The sequence below is a fragment of the Thunnus thynnus genome, chromosome 8 (genome assembly GCF_963924715.1).
Source record: "Thunnus thynnus chromosome 8, fThuThy2.1, whole genome shotgun sequence".
Classification (NCBI taxonomy): Eukaryota; Metazoa; Chordata; class Actinopteri; order Scombriformes; family Scombridae; genus Thunnus; species Thunnus thynnus.
In genome coordinates this window covers 13,256,225-13,280,668 of record NC_089524.1, presented here as the reverse complement: position 1 = coordinate 13,280,668, position 24,444 = coordinate 13,256,225, and the positions used below count along the sequence as shown (strand labels likewise).

General features: G+C 38.2%; 2 protein-coding genes across 3 annotated transcripts in view; both read left to right on the top strand.

Moving 5' to 3' along the window:
- arid3a (AT-rich interactive domain 3A) overlaps window positions 1-9,266 on the top strand; it is a 51,949-nt gene extending 42,683 nt beyond the window's left edge. For both annotated transcript variants that reach the window (XM_067596633.1, XM_067596632.1), the window contains exons 8-9: window positions 706-795; window positions 1,616-9,266. In XM_067596633.1, coding sequence (XP_067452734.1) covers window positions 706-795; window positions 1,616-1,773 — 248 coding nt within the window. In that variant the 3' untranslated portion in view covers window positions 1,774-9,266. The remainder of the gene's footprint in view (window positions 1-705; window positions 796-1,615) is intronic.
- Window positions 9,267-11,690: 2,424 nt separating this feature from the next.
- Window positions 11,691-23,391, top strand: ctdspl3 (CTD (carboxy-terminal domain, RNA polymerase II, polypeptide A) small phosphatase like 3). Its single transcript, XM_067596630.1, has 11 exons — window positions 11,691-11,983; window positions 16,691-16,814; window positions 16,958-17,098; window positions 17,987-18,101; window positions 18,309-18,420; window positions 20,098-20,184; window positions 20,947-21,009; window positions 21,384-21,463; window positions 21,763-21,889; window positions 22,140-22,235; window positions 22,906-23,391. The coding sequence occupies exons 1-11, from the start codon at window positions 11,855-11,857 to the stop codon at window positions 22,969-22,971; spliced, it is 1,140 nt and encodes a 379-aa protein (XP_067452731.1). The 5' UTR covers window positions 11,691-11,854; the 3' UTR covers window positions 22,972-23,391.
- Window positions 23,392-24,444: the final 1,053 nt, after the last annotated feature.

Below are 24,444 nucleotides of genomic sequence, written 5' to 3'. Positions count from 1 at the left end.
ATTTCCAGGTCTATATTTTTAATCTGGGGCTCTACTGGAATATTTTTGCATGATTTACAGTTCAAAAAACTCCTCTGATTGGCCAACTTCAGGCCGCTCCGTAGGCTTCGTCAACAAACCATGAAACAAACTATGATAGTGGGGTTTCACTACTTTTTCTTGTTCTTAATTCGAAACATCAACTTCTCAAATACAGCTGTACATGGTCAAGCCGAAATATGATCTGAAATATGAGAGTGGGCAAAATGCAAACAACCTCATGGAAAAACCTTAGCAACAACCTTAGCAACCAAGGCTACAGAACAGACAGACGTTTATGAGTAGGCGTGACAAGCTGACGTCAGCTCGTTGGCAAGGTAGAAAGAAACGTCACAAAGCATACAGAGCAGGTTGAAGCCCTGGATTTTGACTTACAGGGAGCCTTTCTACATACGTTAACCTCAAGTTTTGGAAGTTTGACCACAGATTTGACATAGATATCCGCCATCACAACAGTATATAAATAACAGAAAAGACAAAAAGCATAATATGTCCCCTTTAAGTTTGTTTTTGATTATTTGGTTTAAAGATAATTAAGGGGAAGGTCAAGGGGAGGTCACTCTTGACTAGTGACTAGTGATACAAAGACATTTTGGATATTTATGTAAGTGAATGGGTTTTGTATGAGTGAATACACTTTAACTCTCTGGTTTGTCTGTCTCATAGACGGCAGGCAGGACTCGGCCCTGAACCTCACCACCAACGGCACAAGCAGCATTAGCATGTCAGTGGAGCTCAATGGAGTCGTGTACACAGGTGAGTTCCTCCGTCATGTGATGGCTGCCTTTTTTTCTCAATTTAATAAGTATTTTATGTTTAAAGGAATAGTTCAATATTTTGGGAAAAAGCAGCCAAACCAGAATCTGTTGTCAGAAGGCAAAAGTGTTAAACTGATCAGAACTAACAAACTCGAAGGCAGGATGAAAAGCCGGCCATCATACAGAAAGATGTGAGGCGGTAATTTGGATGATAATATAGTCTTGTATTCGTAACTTTCTTTGTAAAGTATACAGGAAAAATGACAAGTGTGCAGAAGTGCAAACCTTACTTTCTCTCCACTGCAATAGAGGATGTGAATATCAGAGTGCTGGTTTCAGAAAGTTACATAAATTGTCGGACACAGCATCACAATACAGACTACGGAAAGGTAGGGAGGAGGCTGTTTGACCATGTAGCCAGAGATGCTCATAAGTGCTGTTGTTCATCAAAAAAACACTCACAGCACACAACTCTCCCTAAAACTTCGAGTACGGATTAAACAAACAAGGTACGATGTGTTAATTATCGAGCTTTAGAGGTGCTGGTAGGTTATTTTTGAACTTTGGACAGAGCCTCTAGCTGTTTCCCCCTGTGTTCAGTCTTTATGCTAAGCTAAGTTAACTCTCTCCTGGCTCCACTTCCATATTTAACACACAGATATGAAAGTGGTATCAATCTTCTCATCGTACACTTGGGGGGGAAAAAAATGAAGTAATAAACATATTTCCCAGAAAGTTGAACTGTTTCTTTAAATTGAATTTAAAATATAAAATTCTTACTTTTAATTTTGGGATTTCTTTTATCTTTTTCTTTCTAGGCGTTCTTTTTGCTCAGGCAGCAGCAGGGTTGGCCTCTTCTGGTGCATCCGTCTCCAACAAGGTCGTCAGCGCTCGTGTCGCTCCACCACAGCAGCAGCAGCATCAGCAGCAGAACACACCTACCTCAACCTCAACCTCCAGCAACCCATTGTCTTAACAAACCCTCAGCCTCCCCCCCTCTTCCTTTTTTTTATTACCACGCTAAGTAAAGCCAAAAATCAACCTCATTTTCTACAGAATCTATGCCAAAAAGAGAAGAACCATAAACCGTACAGAAAGACACAAACTGAAACTCAAATCACTTGAAGTACACTATCTCAGGTTTTCTCTCACCAACTCACCTCTTTTGTTCTTCACAGCCAAAATGATTTTGAAAAAAAAATCCCGATTTAGAGCCAGTATATGCTAAACAAATATGTATGCACATCCTGTGAATTATTTATTTCTGCATAAATGTACAGACTATCGGAGAACAAAAGAGAAGGTAATAACTAGGAAGGGTAATGCACTGTTTACACACACAAACACAGCTACTGACTGACAGCAATGTTTTATCCTCTAGGGGAGAGATTTTTTTTTTAAATTTTATTTTACCTTTTCATTGTCATTATTATCATTATTGTTATTCTCATTATTGTGTTTTATCTTTTAAATCTTTAACAATCCTCTCACTGCAGGAAAAAAAACCTATATATTTAGAATTCTATGAAAAAAAAAGAAAATATGAATATCCTCTATTTTTAATCAGAAAAGCTTTAAAGGTATATGTTGTTTCTTCAGGGCATATAACGATGTACCGTTGTGACCTCATTTTGTGTAAAACCTTATAACCTTATTCACATGGCAGCCATTCGGGGACTCTATGTGGAAGAGCGAGTCCGGTCCAGGTCTACACACCGGTTGTGTACTGAGATACACGTCGTATCAATGCCAGAGATTCTCCAGTGAAATGCAGATTTCGAGAATCTGCGAGCAGTTCGGTTCACTCGTTAATATATTTGGTCCATTAACGCCGGTTACGAGTCGAGGTTGTAGCTCATTAACTAGAATGCTACATAGCTGACGTCCCTGCTGAATTCAACCAGTCGTTGTGGTTGCTCTTCCCAAGACAGCTGGCTAATTTAATCATTTTTATACAAAATCTTCACCTGTTTCTTGACATGAGGCCAGTTCAATACATATCTATGCCAATGTTGAAGGTCGTTTGTCAGGTTTAGTGTTTGAAAAGGCCGTTGTAAGAGGAAGGTCAGTTGTGCAGGTGGGAAAATAAACCAAAGCCTCCCTTCAGGGGTTTTTTCTCTTGCTGCATTTCAACTCGAGTCTCAGCGGCATCCACACGACTGTTCCTGTTGCTCACAGGAGTCACGTATCCATTAAATCCTTCTTGTTGTTTGAGACACTCACAAGGACAATCAGGTGATGCTATCTGTGCTTCAGAAGAAACTTTTCCTGACAGTTATTTCAGCTCATATCTGACGTTTTGTTGTTGCTTTTTGTATTATAGATGACAGATGCGTCTATTTTTTGTTTCAGCTTTGTGTTTTGCATGACTTAGTGCTTCTTCTGATCCAAGTGCTCCTTATCCTGTGCTGTGACGAGGACCAGGTCCCTTGAGACTTGCCTGCCACCTGTCAAGGGTTTAACAGAGAATGTCTTGTGATCCTCTTGACTGTTTTTAAATGTTGCTTAATTGGGGCTTTTGACAATGTGAGCTCAGACGTAATCATACATGCGGCTGAGTGCTTGCTTGTGTCTTAGTGTTTGTATGAAACACTCACTGCAGTTATAAAAAGTTAAATCTGCCACAGCGGATATACTGTGTCACTTCATAAGTAGTTGTGTCTCTGCGTTTTGAAGTAGATCAATCATTCAGCTTTTTGAACTTTAACCTGTGTTACCTCTCTGGACTGTTGGCTGTTAAAAATTGTTACTCAACCCCCGACCCCATCTCTACGCAAAGCAGTCTCATTCCTACTGATGTTAGGAAGTAAATCAGGCTTTGTATGTAGGTTCTGTTCTGAGGCCTTAGCACAGCGTGAGATGACCAGAGAGCGAACAGTACCTCCGTCTAATCAGTTTTTACTGTTCCAGTCAAATATCACCAGATGGCTGTCGTTGCTTTGATTCTGGACTCGCTTCTCGGTGGGAAATCGCCACCAGCTGCTACACAAACACTGGTCAGTTTTGGAGAATACTCTTTCTACTTGGACAGAGAGACATATTGTCAAATTCTGCTCTGGTAAAATAGTGAATGTATTGTTGTCCAGCCTCATGTGTTTTACTACTTCCTAGAAAACCAAAGTGGAACTTTAAAAAAAAAAAAAAAAATTGTCTTTCTCTGGAAGCAGAAACAGGATCTCATTGGTTGAGTTACATCAGTGAAACAGATCCACAGGGGTCACTGAAATCTGGTCAAAACATTATAAAAAAAAACCCCACACAAATCATAATGTGTCTTTAGATGTGAAGCAGCTAATAAAACTAGTTTGAAGCTCAGTTACAAATCCACTCCTTCATATATAGAAGGCTACATATTCTCCACAAGGAGGCACTGTTCATTACCAGGCCAGATGTGTACGTGCCAGCCTGCCACCTACAGGCAAGAAAAGTAACAGCAGCGATGGGTTTTATTTCTTTATAGCTACTGTTTCCTTTGTGTGCGTGTTTGAGGTTTTAACTTTTACCGTTGTACCACCTGTTAGCTAAAATAACTTATTAATGAAGCATCGCTAAACTTCAACAGGTGTTAAAAAGAAATATAACTCTGCTCGTGACTTTACACCACCAACTTAGCCTTTTATTTATTTTCTTTTATGTTTTTTCAGCATTTTATATATTTTATTAGATAAAGACTGTAGAGAGATGAAACAAGGGAGAAAGATGCAACAATCTTCACTGCAAATTTTTGTGTATTATTCTTTTATTATATTTAGTAGAAAATGTGCTTAAGTTAAAACTTTTTCCTGTTTAAAATGTTATAGATGAAAACCCTCAAACAAACACACACAAGCAGCAGCCATAAAAAGGAAAAACTGCCGTTTTTAACCCTCATTGCCCGCAGGTGGGAGTATCACAAGTACAGCATCGATTACTTTTCTCAACTTTAGGTGATGCAACTTTGACTTTCTGCACCTGTGTTGCTGAAACTGCTGCTGCTAGTTTCAGGTGCTTTTGCTTCAGTGTCGCTGTGTGTTCGCGTTCATGGTGTTTAGGTGAAAGTTAATGAAAGGGAAGTTAGCGAGGCTATTAAAGCTACTTGATGTTATCGAGGCTATGGAGCAAACAGAGATAACAGTAGAACTAGACTGCATGATTTTCATTAGTTTCCTCCTCTCCTACCTCTGCTTCTTCTCACTGGCTGTCAGTCTCACGTTACTTAAATCCAGTGGGTCTTTTGCGCCGAGCTCAGAGGTTTAACTCAACCAATGAAATTGTTTTTGTGTCAGAGAAACATCTGCAGAACTGAAACTCTAGTCTGTGCTAGATTACAGTTGTTGTCAGCAGCCTTACGCAGCTGGAAGATAATACAAAACCATGTTCCTTTTTATTTGCGAGCACAACTTGCTCTGTTCTAACATTCACTCTTTTATCTCTGGACAATTTTGAAAGTTTTACTCTTTTACAGATCGATAGATTAATTTAATCAAATGCATTGTTTGCATAATGAATTTAATTCGTTTAAAAAGCTAATTGTTTAGCAGATGTTGCCCTGCAGTGTGGTTTCACTGCCAGCGGACTAATCAAACATCAGCCATCTTGCCTTTTTAAAATGTGAATGACATTTATGCAGTTCGGACTCACGTGATGGAGTCTGATTATTGATCAGCTTCTCAGTGTAGATTCTTTACAGGTGAAGTCAGTGCTGCATCCTACAGTGAACAGTATAGGTAACATGTAAAACAGGCAGTGCCTCCTGGCTGCTTCCTCACTGTGGACAATAGATCGACTCGTCTTTAGATACACACACTGATGCTGCACTAGATTCTCTACATTTCCTTTATGCAAAGCATTATCCAGTATCTGACACATATCTGAACCCAGTCACCTTTAAATCTCTTAAATTCAAATGTCTTTTTACACTCTGGGTCTTTACGTCCTAATTTTGGCAGACAAACCTTTACTGTAGGTTAGCATAACATTCTTTCAACCACAAAAAATGTACTTTGCTTCATTGTACTGAATTAATTACTATTTAGATCTGTTGTTTCTAGATAGTTGAATTAAGATTTGACTTGTTTGTAAGCAGGAATTGGCTTTGCAATGTTCAACTTTTGTTCATATCTTTCTATAGCGATGGTGGTGAAAACATGCTATGCTAACCTATGAGAAAAAGGCTGTATAAAAGAAACACATTTACTCCAAACTCTGTACACTCTCGGATTGTTTTACAATATTTATTTAAGCAGATGTCAGCATAGATTTCACATGAATTAGCTTCTTTTGGTCAGCTCAGAAAGCGATGTTTCTCACCACATCTTCCTGAGTAGCAGATGTCACAGTTGCCGGTAATGTCTGACAATCAAATAGAGACATGCTGTGGCTGAAAGAATTGGTTTGGGGGGAGGGCTGCTGGAGAAAGCAAAATTCAATCAATCCTGATCTAAAGGATCAACATTGCTTTTTCAGATCTGACCCTGTGACCTTTTGGCCCCTGAGGCAATATTCAAGCACCTGCCCCCTTTCAATGGATCCATGTTTATCACATATCTATTGAGCGGCTCTGTGAGATATTTGCATTTGAACAGCGGAGGTACTGCATCTCTCTCTCTCTTTCTCTCTCTCTCTCTCTTCTCAGCCCGCACACGGCAGCATCTTCAGGGAAGGTTGGCATGCTTTTAATTGTGTGGTAGCGACAATCAGGAGATGTTATAGCGACACTGTATACCTCCAAACACTCTGACATCCCTTCAACCACAGTTAAGCCACCTTTCTACCTCAAAGACTAAAGCTTTGGCAGATTTCTTCACATCGGCTACAGCAGAGTATCCTGCTGAAGGCTGCATTCATGCAATAAACCTTAACAAGATGATGTTGATGCTGGTTCATAATGAGCTCGCTTCGACTATGAAAGAGATTGTAATGACCACAGACAATCAGATATCGGCTAAAACGTGACTCTCATCTGTAATTTGTAAACATGTTAGTCTCTCAAGGGGAACCAGAGATAGCTGAGGACTCAGTTTAAGCTCCAACCCTTGTAGTAAGAGCTCCCCTCTGTGGCAGGTTTTGTTATGACGCACAATCAGTTTTGTTTTCCTAAATGGGAACCCAAAAATGTCTGACCCAAGTGTTTGAAGGCTGTCCTTCAATATGACCATTTACTGCAAAAAATTTTTTTTAGACATTTCCAATGCTCATATCATCATTTCCTTCCAGTGTTTCCAGAGTTTTCTCTGCTTGTTGGGGTGCAAAATCCTCTGAATCAGCATTTTAAACACTAAAAATACTCCACTTAAACCAGGCTCAAACTCTGTAAGAGTCAGCAGGCATTCGCATTAAAAATGAATTCACAAATTTAAAACACAATTTGTAAACAATCAATAATCAAATTGTCCTGTTTTGCCTGTTTTTCTGGAGTTGTGGTCAGGCAGTTGCCTCCATATCAGAGGCTGATCTGATATTTTAGGAAACATTGGAACCATGTAGCTGTGAAAACTGTATCAGTCTTAACTCTGTAGCACCAAGTATGAAACCTGATGTTGTTCTGAGCTTGAAGAAGAGTTTCTAGCAGACTTCAGGTCAGAATTATCTTTTTCTGAATGCTACCAGCTGCATATACGTGTCTGTGTGTCTTTCACGTGTAGAACCTGCAACTTTCGCTGTTGAGGTGAAGAAGTTTTCATTATTAGATGCAAACTTGCTCGAACTTGACTTCCGGCTCTGCAGTTCTTGGCTTTATTTTTTTTTGTCATAGTTACATTATTGTTTGTTGTGGTAATGCAGTTGAAAGCTTGGATTGATTTCAAAAGTCTTCTTGCTTGGTGCGTACATGCGCTGTTATGTAGATCAGAAAAATAACTTCCCTACCCAAAAGTTTGCTGAGCTAATTTTCACCACATTCTTAACTCAAAAAGCATTTTGTCTGTCTTGGAGTTTGATTTTCTGTCAGTTTAAGTAGTAAATGTAGTTCTGTTCAGGATGAAGTTGCAGCTTCCACTCAGCACAAACCCTCAGACTTTCATGTGATTGGCTGGCTCGCTCTATGTAAAAAAATGTCATAACTTTAAAGTGTTTTACCTTGAAATATTGCTGCTTTTATTCCCACCAGAGCCGTCGTTTAAAAAAAAAAAAACAACAAAAAAAAAAACAACAATCTAGAAATTTTACAAGGTCCAGAGCCGGCAAATTGCCAGAGCGTCTTGCTTGGAAAATTGACTCCGACGCCTTTTCCCCACATGAGGCCAACATGGAACATTTACGGGTTACGGTGCATGTGGGAAAGAGGCTTTTGACTGGACTTCACCACTGACTTTACCTCTGACAGGTGAACTGCGGACGAGGACAATGATGATGAGAAAATAACAAGATGCCTTCTGCTGTGACAATTGTTGAATTAACCTGTATTACTAAGATTCATTAAATAGAATATTTCTGAAATATGGCTTTTTAGGGCTATGGATTATATCATGTTTATATTGTTTGTTTTGTTTGCTCTTTCTTTGCTTTTTTTTCTTTTTTTTTTTTTTTTAATATGCTGTAGCAACCCCAGCACGCAGAGATTACATTTAGAGCAGATTTATTAATATAGAGATAACGATGATGATGACGATGATGATAATGATGATAATGTTATTATTTTTAGGGAAGCATGTGATGTGTGTGCGGGCTTCACGTGTCTTCAGGTAACTTCAGATTTGAAACAAGGCTCTGTCTCTTGTCTCTTACAACTTCTCAGGAAAATCTACCTCTACCTCCAGTTTGATGCATTTAACCCAGTTGGGGCTCAAGTTACAGTTTAGTGGGTACACAAAGAGGGCGTGAGGGCGAACACCAAGGTCCGAAATGAACTCCTGGCAACATACCAGCTCAGTTTCTAAGATTTGATAGTTTCATGATGATAAACATGAGATTGTAATAAAAGAAGACAAGTATTTTGGTATATTTGTATCATTATCTTGGCTGAATAAAAACTAAATATATTCTCAGCAGGTAGTTTTTCACTCTGGTGAGCTTAGAGGTTCATTTTGGACTCTGGGTTGTCTCTCTCTGTCTCTCTGCTTCTCTCTCGGTGTTACAGGTTAGTAACACTTCTGCTGTTTAGTTTATTTGAGCACCAACAACAGGGAACCCACAGCTCAACAGCTAACTACTACTACTACTAGTACTGCAACAAGTACTACTTCTAGTACCACTGTTAGCACTGCAAGTCATTTTCAGTCTGTTCTATTAATGTGTGCTTATTCCTCCTTTTTTTTTCTATAAATGATTACATTTTGATGAATGGGATGTTTCCCGGTAACCACGGTAACAGTGAAGTGGCGGCGGGCAATGCAACTGTTTATTTTATTTTTCTTTTTGTTTATTTTTCTTTGTTTTTTTTTTTTTTTGAAGGGTGAAGAGCTATTCTTGCCTATTTACTCAATATGTGTTTGTGTGAATACTTTAATTTTGAATCTGAAATTAATAAAATATCACCTTTCTTAAATGTCACCACAGCTTTGGATCTTTTTAACGTAACCATAGATTAGTTTAGGGCTGCAAATAATGATTATTTTCATTATTGATTCATTTGTCAATTATTTTCTTGATTAATCATCATATGACTTGGTCCATACAATGTCAGAAAATGGTGAAAAATGTCGATCACTGTTTCCCAAAACCCAAGATGATCCTCAAATGTCTTGTTTTGTCCACAATCCAAAGAAAATATTCAGTTTACTGTCATAGAAGATTAAAGAAACCAGAAAATATTAATGTTTGAGAAGCTGGAATCAGAAAATTTCAACATTTCTTTCTTAAAATGACTCAAAACGATTAATCAATTATCAAAATAGTTGGCAACTAATCAATTAATTGACTAAACGTTGCAGCTCTAGATTAGCTATAGCCTGTTTGTCAGTAATAAGAAAATCAAATGTGCTGTATGTTTTTTCCCCTTTAAATGATAGAAGCTTATTTAAGTCTAATGAATTATTGTAGTTAACAGGACTAAAACTTTTTACAGCCACTACAGCAGTTAAAATTCATATGGGCCTTATATTTATCTCATTATACCTCTTGTTTCTCTGTGTCCAAAACCATATATCACTACATAATTTCAAATTACAGGGAATAAAATATGATTTAAACAGAAATCAAATAGTGTATTGTAGTCGGTCAAGGGTGAATTAATTTAAAGGACATGTTCACAATTTTTCAAGTCTGTCTTAAAACAAGTCAGGTGCCAAAATGAACACTGAAACATGTTTCTCTTGCCATCATCATTCCTCCTGTTCATACTGACCATTAGAGGATCCCTTCATGATGCATTTATAATATAAGTGATGGGGAACAAAATCCACAGTCCTCCTCCTGTGCAAAAATGTATTTAGGTTTATTTGAAGCTGATATGAAGCTTCATCCGTCCAAATTAGTCAAATCAAGAAGATATTGTTTAACGTTACAGTCTTTTTAGTGCCAAATTTCCTATTCCTGTCACTAAACTTCCACTGCAGCTCAACAGGAAAATACTGTCAGTCAAAACACACATGACTAACTCAGACTGCTGAAGCCTCATATAAGCTTCAGATAAACTTTTAAACATCATTTTTTGCTCAAAACAAGGACTTTGAACTTTGTCCCCATCACTTACATCATAAGCAGATTTGGAGGAGATCTTCTCATGGTCAATATGAACAGAACGAATGATTACAGCAACCAAAACCTGTTTCAATGTTCAACATGGTCACCTGACTGTTGTTTTAAGACAGATTTGAAAAATTACGAACTTATCCTTTAACTAAACTTAGCACAAAAAGTAAGGAAATTTGTGTTTGGTAGATTATTTCTTTGTTGTAACAATGCTCCTTGGCAATAAATCTTATACCGTTGGAAAGCCTGTTTATTTCCCTTTTAAATGGTGCCACATTTGTAAGGAACATGCATTTGTGGGATGAGCAGCAGAGCTAAGTATGTGGGTTTGCCAAATCTTCTCTGACAATGCCAAACAGCCTATTTTGCTGTTGCTGTTGACTCTTGTTTTGAGCTTCTGGTACCCCCTGGTGAGCATGGGCCCTGCTACAGTGGTCAGTAGGTGTCTGCTCCAAGAATCGGCATGCCACGTTTGACTGATCTGGATAGGGCCCGTGCGATAGGGCAACTTCAAGCTGGTGTTCCGCAAAACCAAGTTGCTAACTACCCATAATATTTTACATGGTTTTGAAAATTGAAATAGTCTTTAAAGTACTGTCTGTATACACTGTTACATATGTATATACAATGTGTAAATTATCTATGTACCAATGTACACTTAATTCTTGTACATCCATGCACCTTACTGCCATAGAAATATCCATCCATTTCCACTAATGTATAGTGTGTAATAGCATATTAACATCATTGAACAGTGTATACTCAGCAAATTGTATATTATAGTCATGGTTATATCTCTATTTTCTATTCTACACTTTAATTTCCCCCTGATATTGATAAAGAACTCCATCTATCTATCTATCTATCTATCTATCTATCTATCTATCTATCTATCTGTCTAAGTAAAGTACAAGTATCTTAAAAATTATACTTAAAGACAGTAAATGTATTAGTTTCATTTCACCAGTCACCACTAAGTAACTTATACTGTTAATCGCTGTAAGTAATGTTATAATCATTTCTTCAATTTCTTAGAAATCCAATTATTATCTAACGTAGCGTTAACTTTGAGAGGGGAAAGGGGGAAGTAACACAAGTTTTCTGCATTAATCTAGATTAAGACTCACCGCTCATTCATACGTAACACTACAAATACTGCAACGTGACTACAGTCTCACGTTGACGCTGGATTTTTCCAAAGCACCGCCCAATAAAAGCGTCCGCAGTGGTGAACCTATCGCACCCCGGCAGATTTAAACACTAATGATTCGAGAAGAGACGGCGGCGAGCGGGGCGGAGCTACACCGACTCCCACTGCTGCTCAATCACCAGCCTGGCAAGCGAGGGGGGGGCAGGAAAAGAAAGTACAGCGTCGGACTACAAACGACTACATTCATTATATTGTGTTTAAATGTTTAATGATTTCAAGTTATATATGAAAAGCAAACATGAGACTCAGGTCTCAAAAAACCGTTACGGCATTTCCAGAGACGCCGAGGAGCAACCGCCGACGGTCCAACAAAGCAACGCCGAAACGAACGAGCCTATCGGTGACCGAGAGTCCGCTCCACAACAAGGTAAGCATCAACTCAAAGTCAAGTTTATTTTCTCAGACAATAACAGCGGATTAAATCACCTAAAAGAAAATGCTTGTCTTAGCTACCTATTTCAAGAGTTTTCAGCTAATCGAGCCGTCCTCTGTGTACAACGGAGTTAGCCGGGTGCAGCTAACGGTAGCTAATAGCTCTCATGACAGCGGGGGTTGTAGCCAATTCACTGGTAACCGTTGTTGTTGTAGCCGCGGCTACACGATAAGAAGCTTTCCACCCGTTTTCTACTGAATTAGGTTGCTCGTATTTTCTTCGGAGTAACATAAATTATTGGTGTACGACCACCCAAAGCTGCTGCGTGACGTGGTTGAATGAATTATTACGTAAAAGGGGTGATATACAGTCAGTTTACAGATGTTTCGGTTTAACGAGTGACCGTGTTAACTGATGACTTTTCAGCCGAATGCGTCGTGGTTGTCGTAGTGACCGCTGTTGAAAACACCAACACAACACGTAGGTGTCCTTTTAAAAAGCCTTAAACTATCTTAAAATGAAAGTTCGATACACGTCTGGTCCTTTTTTGTCTTGCATAATTTATATTAAATGGTGTCGCCAACGTGAAGCATTCACCTTTCCTCCAGTTATTTTTCTGAAATTCATCTTTTTGAATGGTGTGAACATAATGACAAAGCAGGTTTACTGGTTGAATATGAGACACTTGACGATTGAGGATAACTGTATAAAACCCACAGATAGACCATAGCTACACTGTCAACTTATAGACTACGTTTTGTTTCCCACATTATGAGAAACGTTACCAGAGGTGAATGAGTCTTGCTGAGCACAATTTAACTTACGTAACTGGTTATTAGTAGATGATAAACAGGTGAGTATTGATTAGGCTTTCAGGAGGACACCTACGCCGTCACTACAAGGAAGTCGTCAGTTAACAGGGTCACTTGTTAAACTGAAACACCAGTGTATTAGGCTATATGAAGTTACACTTACTAACTGCAGTTAAAACTAACAGTCTAATAACAACCCTGCAATAATGAGCGTTTTCTGTTTAAAAAAAACAAAACTGTTTTGCAGAGCTGTTGATTCAGCTGTATGGTCATTAAGGTGGTGCTGTAGAGTTTTTAAAGGTAAAGCTGTAACTAGTCCCAGTTTCAAGATATTCAAGCTTGTATCATAACATGCACAGCAACACAGCGAGTGGCACCATTGAAGGCAGTGAAATTTCGCTTTAAGTTCAAGCTCAAGTTCCAATTAGAGTATGAACTAAACATTTACAATCATTTAAAAAGGAGAGAGATAACTACGCATACACACATTATATTGCACAGTTTGTGCCTCCCATGTATCGGCATACATTCGTGTCACAGAGGTAACCAACCTAACCCAGAAGGTTGTTTTAAAAATTTGAATATTTCTGGTTTAGTTATACCTCTATAATAGTAAACTGATTATCTTTAGGTTGTGAACTGGTGGTCTGGACAAAAAAAAGTCTTTTGAGGACGTCACCTTGGGCTTTGGGAAAAATTTTCACCATTTTCTGACTTTTTATTGACCAAACGAATCGAGGAAATAATCAACAAACTAATCGATAACAAAAACAATCATTAACGTTAGTTGCAGCCTACTCCAGTTGAAGCCTCTCATGTATTGGCACATATTCAAGTCACAGGGGTAACCATTGATTTATCTAAAAAATAATTAATCATCAATGTTTGAAAAACCCAGGAGGTTGTTTAAAAACATAAAAAAAAACATTCGGTCCACTGCGAGACAAAAAAGATTTTTTATTTGTTTTTCCAAATTGTGAATCTGTTTCCTGTCCAGGTAGCTGGCAGGCTGCCATCTTTGTTTTGATCTAGAAAGAGAGGAGCAACTTGGGTAAAGGGTTAAAAATCTTTATTATGAGTCAGCAGACAAAATATTTGTTTCATCCAGATAATTAGAAGACTTTTTGGGGGATTCTGTAAATACCTTCAGAGCAGTAGTTTTTAAACGACCTTCAGGGTTTTTCAAACATCACTGATTAATTATGTTTTAGAGAAACTGATGATTACCTCTGTGAGCCGAGTGACTGCTAATACTCGAGAGGCACAAACTGGGGCATTCTGCAGCTAACATTAACGATTATGTTCATTATCGGTTAATTTGTTGATTATTTCATTGATCACATTGGGTTTGGATACAGACTGTTGGGTTACAGACTGTGTCACCTGTATTGTAAAGCACGTGGACAGTGACCCACTTTGTCTTTGTTGGTTCTGTATTTTTCAAATTAAACACGTTGAATAAGTAAATATCCAACAGCACACCAATGTTTTAAACACATTCCCCCAATTTTAGAGAAAAAATATGTATTGGACCAATGAAATCAATCATATTCAACTCTTGGCTCCTGATCCTCAGCAGTCAGTTTAAATCTACAACATACAGACGCCAACAGACGCTTGTAATCTTCCCTGGTGATGCTCTGCTGAGGTTTATGGCTTCATCCCTGCGTGAGGTTGTGAGCTTCAGGATGTGCAGCAGCACCGTGACGTGATGTCCGACAGAGGATTAAACAGCCCAGTTACATATGAGAGAGGGTCCCAGTAAGTAGGTCACCAGTTCACTGTTGTTTATACTTACGGAGCGAGCAGTGTTGTAAGTTTTAATACGGCTCAGATGTTGGTATCTTAATTTGGTGTCACTTGAATTAAAGAAAAAAAAAAAGATCATAGCATATTTACAAAACAGAAATAGGTTTCTGGTAGTGATATACATAAATTATTCACAATAAATAGTGATGCATGATCTGTACACTGGTACAAATACTATAATTTCATTGGTATCTTTTATTAAATATCTTGATGGCATTAAATGACAGATGCGGGGATCAAATATCACTTTCTATTCTCTGGGGATAGACGGATTACAGATTTGCTATTTTGAGTTTAATTTAATTTGCAAAGACTAAAAATGTTGTCACTTTGTGCGTCCTTTGTTTACTGCAGCCTGCAGAAAGTAAAACTCTTAAACTGTTCCGTGTTGTCGTAGTTTAGCCTTTTACCCTTTGTGTCTGTTTCGTATTTAACGATGGCACAACTGCAGCCTACGTGTCAGTGTTTGTCTTTTCAAACTGCTCAAGTTTTATGCACAATGTTGATCACAGTCTGTGAAACTAACAACATTTGTGTGTGTAAATGTTGTATTCCTGATTCTTTAAAGATACATTTGGCATTTTAGAGATGTTTTCACACAGATATTAGGGCTTATTTCAGATTATTAATTTGCAGTAATATACATTTTCACAATAGAGAGTTACCTCAACGGTAAATCTGTTATTATTATTGGCTACATGTAGTGATAGTACATTGTTGTGAGTTACCCCCATCATTCCCACTGCTGCAGTGAAATAGCAGGACTTAACTGGGCATTGCGCTGCTGGATAAATCTTCAGGGCAACATCTGTGGTGGCGTTTTTGTTATTATGGTCTAAATACATCTGAGACAATCACACTGGTCAGTTTCATCAGTTTGACATCAGGCTGACGTAGTGATGGGTATTGATATTGATTTCCTGAATTGATTCAATTCCGATTCACAAGGTCCTGATTCAATATCGATTCAGTTTGGGATATTTCAGTTACAAAGCCAAACATGAAAGAGATTCTCAGAGAACTAATACTGTAAATTGTACAAAGAACCTTCTAACCAGGTGCATTATTAAAAATATTAATATTAATATTAAGAATTGACCCCAAAGCAGTTACATTAATGTACTTTTTATTTAACATGACAAACACACTGCAGCAGTCGACACAGTATAGTTCAACTCTACAGTCAATGAGTATTGAGTGCTTTTATTTAGGGCGGTGTATAAACAACAACTTAAGATTTTAAATCAAATCACCAGGCAGCCAGTGTAAATAAAGTGGTTACAAACATAATCTAAAAAGTTTTGGCGGTGCCTGCAGTGGAGCAGCAGCCGCCATGTTCAACAAGATCTCACATGGCCAGATCTTGCGCAACGAGATCTACAGGTTTTGTTTTTTGTTTGCAGGATGAATCGTAGCTCCACAAAGATGCGGAAGTCAACTTCTTTGTTAAGTTGGATGCTCCAAATAGCTACATTTATTGTAATGTGAAATAACTTAAATGTTTTCCTGTCACATTACAGTTCATCTGCAAAAATGTTTGTACAACTGACTGCATCCATCTACCTATCTGTCCATCATATCTACATAAGTACTGGTTTTCTTTCTCAAAATGTTCTTGTCCTTTAAATAAGTTCTGAGGGCACCAACAGTCATCTTTTAAATATGTTCACATGTGGCCGTTCTGGTGGCCGAGTGGTTAAGATTCATACCATTTATTTGCAACATCACTGCTCTGATGGAGACATTTTGTTATGTGTCATCTTCCTCGCTTTCACTCTTTGTTTCCCTTCTGTCCATAAAGGCTAAAATGCTCCAGAACAATTTTAATAAATATCATTATATCACATCGGTTTGAATATCTATTAAAATATTTAGTCAAGATTATTGTAGTACTTGGTTTTGCACGTATCTGCCGTCTCTAGCTGTTAATAGATGTTCAGAGGTCAATGAAATAAGTTAATTCTGAGTAATCAGAATCTGCACAACAGAATTTAATGATCAATGACACAGAAGAGACGTTTCCTTTCAAAGACTTGATGAAGTTGTTTTTAATTTATGACATCTCATTCTTAATGCGTAGGTTGAAGAGACCTTGGATAATGATTCAAACCACTCAGATGAAGACATTCCCACAATGACGCGGCGACCGCTGCCCCGTGGCCGGGCAAGGAAGAGAGCCATCGCTGTCGAGGACAGAGAAGCGGGTAACAGTTTTGCAATAAGCAGCTTCCACTCAGAGGTCAAAGCACAATGTGTGTTATTCTCAGAGACGCTTCTTCTGTGTTTGAAAATGTTTTCCTGAATCTGAATTCCTTACACTGTTCCCTGCTGTTGTTTCTGTGTCTAGATTTGTCCTTCAAGACTCCGATCAGGCCGATCATGCGTCATGAGCACATCCTGTCAGAGATTAACTCGGTGACTCCTCGTAACTCAACAGCCAGAAACATCTACACGCCCATCGTGCGTTTCCTCACACCCAGCAAAGAGAGTGAGTAGAGGCAGCTGTCCTGGGGGTCAAAAGACTTTAAACACTCTTAACATACATGAATTGAAAACCTCAAGAAGTCACCAGTCCAGACATTTCATGTACGTTTTATGTTGTGGTACATTAAAAATCCAATCCAAAAGACACTTTCACTGCTTTACTGTCTGTGCCGTTCTTCTTTTCTTATGACAAAAGTGCCTCGTAGAGTAAACTCACTAACCAACCACAGCATCAATGTACCAACATCTCTGGTGGCTTGTGGCAAATTCCCATCATGAGTGCATGAAATGGAAAGAACAATGTGATCTTCTTGAGCTGCTCGTCAGGCGTTAATGTGGCAAGTTGACAGTTGGTATTTATTTTATTGGGAGACGATCCAGTATGAGTCATTCCTAAGAGTGTAACAATTCTCCAAATCCACGGTTTGGTTTAGACTTTGACTTTTGTGCCACAGTTGGGTGTTTTTGTCTCACTTTCAGTCTCGGTTTCAGAAGTGTCACACCCCTCGTTATTCCCCTCTGAAAGAGTCAGAAACAACGTTCACACTATAAAGCTCTTCAGTCAATGAGTCTCACTTATTGTTTTGGTTTTTGCTTCATGTGAGAAGCTTCAAAGTGCATCCATGTTGTTGTACGGTGCAGCTTTGTAGAAAAATCAATTGTATGCGTGAGCTTCTATCATTATGACAAAATTTTCATGTATCATATAAAATTCATCTTTCTTTCTTTCTTTCTTTTATTGGATTTATGTTCTTTTCTTTAATTGTTAAGCAGCTTTTCATTAAAGGAAATCTCAACATTATGGGGAAGAATGAATTATGGGAATCTGACATCAGAGATAAACAGACTTGTGTCGTTTACAATCTCAATCTTGTTTTTGTTTTTTATCCAGATGTGAAACGTGCAGGTACAGGAAACAACGTGTTGATGAGCCCAGAACAAGGTGTGTTTGGTTACGGCTCCATTGACCTTCTGGCTGGAGACGAGGATGAAGACGTCTTCAGTCCGTAAGTTAAACACTCAACAAGCTTCAGTGTCCTCTACTGTTAATCTAACTTCATCCCAGATATTCTATTTTTTCATAATCTGGCAGGTTACTTTACCAAATTAAGACACAGACGTTAAAGTCCTGATTTCTGCATAACCAGTGTCGAAGCTTATCACCAGTTCCTTGTGATTCTTTCTCTTCTTAATGGCTCCATTTTCTTTTCCAGCTTCACCTTCATCAAGAACATACCGTCACAGTCCCAGCATTCCCAACCCAGACTCAGAGATATTCCCCCCAAGACCAGGAGCACTCCAGAGGCCACACTGGTGCTCGATCTGGTGAGTTCAGTCCTCTGGATCTTCTCACTCGCTGCACAGAGTGGAAACATTTTAGATCCACAAATAACTATAATGGACTTTGATGAAGCAGTTTTATATCAAGGTCCGATTACGAGCTTCTTTCCTGAACCTGATCAAAGATACGATTCGGTTTGATTGTCATCATGTGACTTAAACTACGGAACTTGGTTCATGCTGTTGAACTTGAGTTTGTATCTACAGGCACTTTTTTAAAAATGTATAATGCATAATGACTTCTATTAATAACAAGATTCATAATAATAACAGCTTATAATATGAACAGTGACAGTCTATTAGCAAAGTATGGATAATTATTGTGATTGGTAGGATGAGTGGCCTCAGACAGGTAGAACGTTTTTGATGCTGGTAGAAGTGATAAATAATCTAAATGATTTGATGATTAATAAATAAAATCACGTTATAAAGGGGACTGTAGTGATGTAGATGTAAACCAAAACCAGAGAGACTGAAAATGCACAAACAGCAGGTGAATCCGCTCCAACAGATGAAGCTACGTTCAACCACAGAGGTTGAAATTGTTTTTATCTGTCTTAAATCTTGGCTTTTAGGCCTAGTTCACACATACACAGGTATAATTGAAAATGTAGCTTTTTCTATCTGTTTTGACCTTTCATCCACACGTAAACTGCGCTTTAGGTCACTGAAAACAGACCTTAACAAAAACTCCTTCCAGTGTGAAGATTTTCAGAAACTCTGTTTCAGTGTTGACGTGTAGAAAAGGAAACCTGAGCTTTTGGCTTGTGGTGTCAGACTGTCTGTGTACACCGTTATCTCCTTTGTTTACATAATGGACACGGCCAAAATAGTGCTGGTTGTAACCTTGCTAACAGGACTTTTTATATGTTGAAACATAAATGTAAAGTTACTGTTCCACTATATGGAGGAACAGATGTGTCAGAAAGCATTACGGAGGTCACTGCTACACTGCTGGCAGCCTGACAGAAATACCTTTTTTTTTCAGGCTTCTGATTGGCCAACATGGCTTTAGGGTTATATCATCAGCTGTTAGTTTAGCGTTCTCTTGACTGCACTTCAGTTGTGTTTTTGTTTTTTTTTTTCATTTTTCATCTGGACAGAGATTTTTTTAAAGCAGTGCTTGTGTGGGCGTTTTTTTGTTTTTGTTTTGTTTTGATAATGAAAGGAGGAAAAACTCAGGTTCAGATTTTTTTTGTTTGTTTTTTTTTTGCTCTTATTTCTATACCTGAGATACCTGTTAGTAGTACATGTTACCCTGTCACATTGTGAAACAGGAGTTTGAGAACATAAAGATCTTTTATTGATTATCAATTTTACAAAAGGAAAAATGTTCAATGTGCACTTGTTTTGGTTGGAGAGATAACTCATGTTAACTGGTCAGGATGTAACCAGGACGGGTGAAGAAAACATTGGTCGTCATATTACAGTTGCTGTTTACTGTTTAATGTGGTCAGTTTAACCAGAGACTGTGTCCTGTCACTATTACACCATAATGACAAGGCAGCACTGAAATAGACTTAAGAATGAGATGGAGGACAACAATGGAAATAAACCATTTGGTTTTATTCTGATTTAATCCTCAATGGTTGTTCCTACTGCTGTGCAGAGTTATTGTGTTTTAATCATTAAATAAAAATCAATCAATTCCTGCGTTTCCAGGAGGAAACCCTGATGTTCAGCTCTCTGAACGTGATCGAGGATGCAGAGTTCACCTTCCACACAGCTTTCCAGGACCATCAGTACAAGGTGAGATTTCACTGCCTGCTGCAGTTCACAAACAAAACTGAACAGATAAATGCAGATGAAGAACTGAGTGAAAGCGAGATGGAAGAATCACATCTGTGTGGAATGTGGAGAAATACAAAAACTAACAACAGCATCATCTGCAACATGCTGTCATTTGTTTTATTTTGTTGTCATTTGAAATGAATCAATGATTAAATGTATTTTAGCATGTTAAGCTCAGTAATTTCAAATAGTTTGTTTCAGTACTAAAAGGTGAGCAGGGACCAATTTCAGAAATCCTCAGTGGGACGTTACTGTATTGATTATCAACCACTGAACAGCAGCGCATATTTTCATGGCGTACCAAAATGAATTGGAAATGGTTTCTGTCTAGAGGAGAATAAATTGACTTCTAAATTCAATGTTTTCCTTGGAAAATGGTCGATAGTCACAAATTATGTTTGATTTGTAGTTATTGAGCTAAACTGTGCAAATCCTCTGATAGTTTAGAAGTGTTACAGCTGAATGTAACACAAGAGAGTCTCTTTAGTATTGTAGCATGTTAATGTAAACTCGCTCTAACAGCTGTGATATTAAGTTGTGTCCTCCAGCCAGAGACACAGAAAAGAGACATTTTTAGATTCAAAAACCTGCAAAGGCGGCAAAGCAAAGATTAAATAAAGTGTTTTTTCCACAAGAGTTCTAGATGATTGAATAGCAACTGAGGAGAAAATGGAAAATATGTGTTTAATTTAATCATTCCTGCTCCTCTGTTATCAACAGGTGTACATGGTCCTACGTCCACATGTGAGGGAGTTTCTGCAGGCGATGGCGAAAGTCTATGAGGTACGTGGAAACCAAGAAGCTAATCTGATTTAAAATGAGTGTGTCTGGTTGTTTATTGGTGCAATTGACGCCACAGTCTCACTTTGTTTTCAGTGATGATCATCAAGTAATGTTTTTTTCTGCTAAAATGGAACTGAAAAACATTGAAGGCTGGTCTGATACACTGTTCTGTCTCTATAAACACTCTACTCACACCTCCCACTTTATTTATCTCCTATTTATCTTATTTTTATCTCTGCAGAAATGATAAACGTGTCTCCACCAGTTATATATGTGAAAATAAATTAAACTAAATGTGTTCGTGGTGTCCTGAAGCTCCTTCAGTTCTGGTTTGTATGCAATCGGCTCCAGCTGCTGTTTGTGTTCTGTTCCAGCTGTTTGTTTACACATGTGCAAAGAAGGAATACGCTGAGAAGATACTCGACGTCCTCGACCCGCAGAGGAAACTGTTTCGGTGAGATTCTGCTTCCACTTGTGTTTCATAAACTCTTTGTTTGACCGTAGAGACGTTCACTCTGTCAGATAGTGTTTTAACGTGCTGCTGAACTGTTTAATATCCGTTTGTGGATTTATCTGATTGTCATCCAGAGTGAATTACAGTTCATGTTGTGTGGTGAGGACGACAGAAATGAGTGTCTCCACCTTATTCAGATAATAAATGTTACATAAAAGAAAGTGTTTTGATGTGTTGCTGTTGCAGAAATCGGCAGCTTTCAACAGGTGTGTATATTTTAACATGCGTCTTCTCTTCAGGCATCGTCTGTATCAGGACGACTGCGCCTGCGTCCTCGGCCACTACATCAAAGATCTCAGCAACCTCGGGAGGGATCTCGCCAAGACGGTGGTTCTGGACAACACACCTCACACCTACCCGTACCACGTAAGCACCGCAGAGATACGAGTTTAAGTTCCAAGTTTAAAATCTGAAAGTCTTCATCGAGATGCACTCGTTTTATTGCCGTCCATGACTGCTAACATTCACAAACCTCTCAGATATTAATGAGATGGTTTTAATTAGTCTTTAATTAAAATTCATCCATATTAGTTCTCTGACAGTTGTATCATCACACAACAGTGAAAACACACAAAACAGTTTGTATTAAGCTAAGACGATTTTTTTGTTTTTTCAGCTGATGAACACGATTCCCATCAAGAGCTGGTCCGGGGAGTCGGAGGACAGAGAACTGCACAAGCTCATCCCTTACATGGAGAAACTCTCTGCAGCGGTACGTCTGTCATATATTCACCTTCTGTGTTTATTCCACAGATGTTTCACACAAGAGTCGCAGAAATCTGTTTCTGTATCCTCAAATCCCCCCCGTACGCACAGAGGAGAAGCTCTTCTCCTCTAATCACATCCTCTGCCTTTCATGTTCATCATAGTTCATTAATAAAAACATGTGATCCAGTTAATTACCTGATGCTCAGTCATTATAAATTGAACTGATGAGTAGTTTCTCAATCTTTTAGGCTATAAAATGTCACCACAATTTCTCAGAGCCCAAGATGACGTCTTGTTTTGTCAAAAACAACAGTTAAACAGTTAAAAACTTGAATATTATGATAAGATATTCAATCTACAATGAGAGAAAAGCTGAAAAAAAGCAGAAAATATTCACATTTGAGAAGCTGGAACAGAGAATGTTTGTTATTTTTACTTGAAAAATGACTGAAACAGTTAATTATCTTAATTGTTGTAGATTCATATTTTGTTGATCAGTTAATAGTTGATCTTCTAGTAGAAATCGTATCGTATGTCGATGTTACAGGTTTGTTTACTTGGCGGTTTGAATAGGTGAATAAATCAGCTGGTTATCTGCAGCAGCATCTGTTCTGCCGTCTTTCCTCCTCCGGTTTCAGCGCGCTGTCTGAATATCTCCTGTTGTGTTTTTTCAGGAGGATTTTCGGGAGGTGCTGAAGAAGAGGAAGGATCACTTCCACAGGCTGCTGTCAGAGGACTGATACGACTCTCCAAACCTTCCATTTTAACTACTTTACTTGACTTTCACAGCTCATGTTTGCATTTCTTTTTGCTTTTGGCTGAAAGCAGAATCTCGCTGGAATTTGTTAACCTGAAGCCTGTTGCGTCGTGGTGGACCTGCACGCCTCCCATGTCTCCCTGATGACTTTAAAGGACGGCAGACTGGTATTTCAAACATGCTGCCGGTCCCTCATCACCAAAACCCCCCTTTTTTTCCCCAAAACACATTCCACAAGGCAATAAAGCCAGTGTATGTGTTTACAAAACTTTAAATATGTTGTAAATAGTCATAATTTTTTAATTTATTCATTATATTGCTAATCAACTGCTGTTAACCCTGTATATTTTAGATATGCTTTTTTATGCAATAAAATTACCCTGATAAAGGGAATATAAACGCTTCTGTCTGTCATGTTGGTTTTCCTCACAATGATGTTTAATTAAGTATTATAATAATAATAATAATAATAATAATAGATCTGCATCTCTCAACATGTGAGGTGTGATTTAACATGAATCTGCTCCAGATTGGTGCAGATCAGACCGGAGGATGTTAAAACAGACGGCTGTTAATATTGTCAGTGAAGTTACAGTCAAACGATCTTTTCACTGTTCTGTGTCAAAATAATTAAATCATTCATGTTCTGTTGAACCTCCAAACAACCAATCAGACTCCCTGAACGACAGTTTGGCAGCTGCGAGTGTTTCATCAGTCATAAATATAAATTGGGGTTTTGTTATGTTTTTTTTCTTCTTCAGTGGCTCCACAACAGTCACTGCTACATACTGGCCTCTTTTATTTCCTAAAAAATTTCTCTTCCTGCTACTGGAGAAAAAAAGAAAACCCTCATCACTTCCTGTGCAGCAGGAAAGAGCCACCAGAAAGTGAAGTTTCAGAGGAGCAAATGGAAAAGATGTGTTGAAATAGAAAGAGGTGGGATCAGTGTTACAGCAGTCAGCGGTAGAGTTCAGTTTAACTGTGTTAATAAAGAAATATGACAATCACATGAAGCTTTTAATGTGTCAGATTGTTTTATACTGGAGTCTGAAGTGCAGATTTCCTACAAATCAAGTAAATAAGACAGAAAAACTTACTTGTTGTTTAACTATGAAAAATAAACGTCTCCAGGTTTGGAAGGACAATGTAAAGCTAAACAACAGATCAGAGCTGCAACTAAACAGTATTTTCATTATTGATTGGTCTATATATAATATAAAGCTTAAGGGGACAAAACCTACATATTATTTAATGTCTTTTACACTATAAAAACTAACTGTTGGTCACTTCAGCTTTTTATAGAGATATTAAATATGTAAAATCATGTAGTACGGTTCAGTCATCACACAGTAATACTCTACTATCATCCTGCTAACAAGTATTAGCAAAGTACCGAAGTTTATTTCACTGTAATGTCCTGTTTAGATAAACGTGTGTCGGAGATGGATGTTGAATT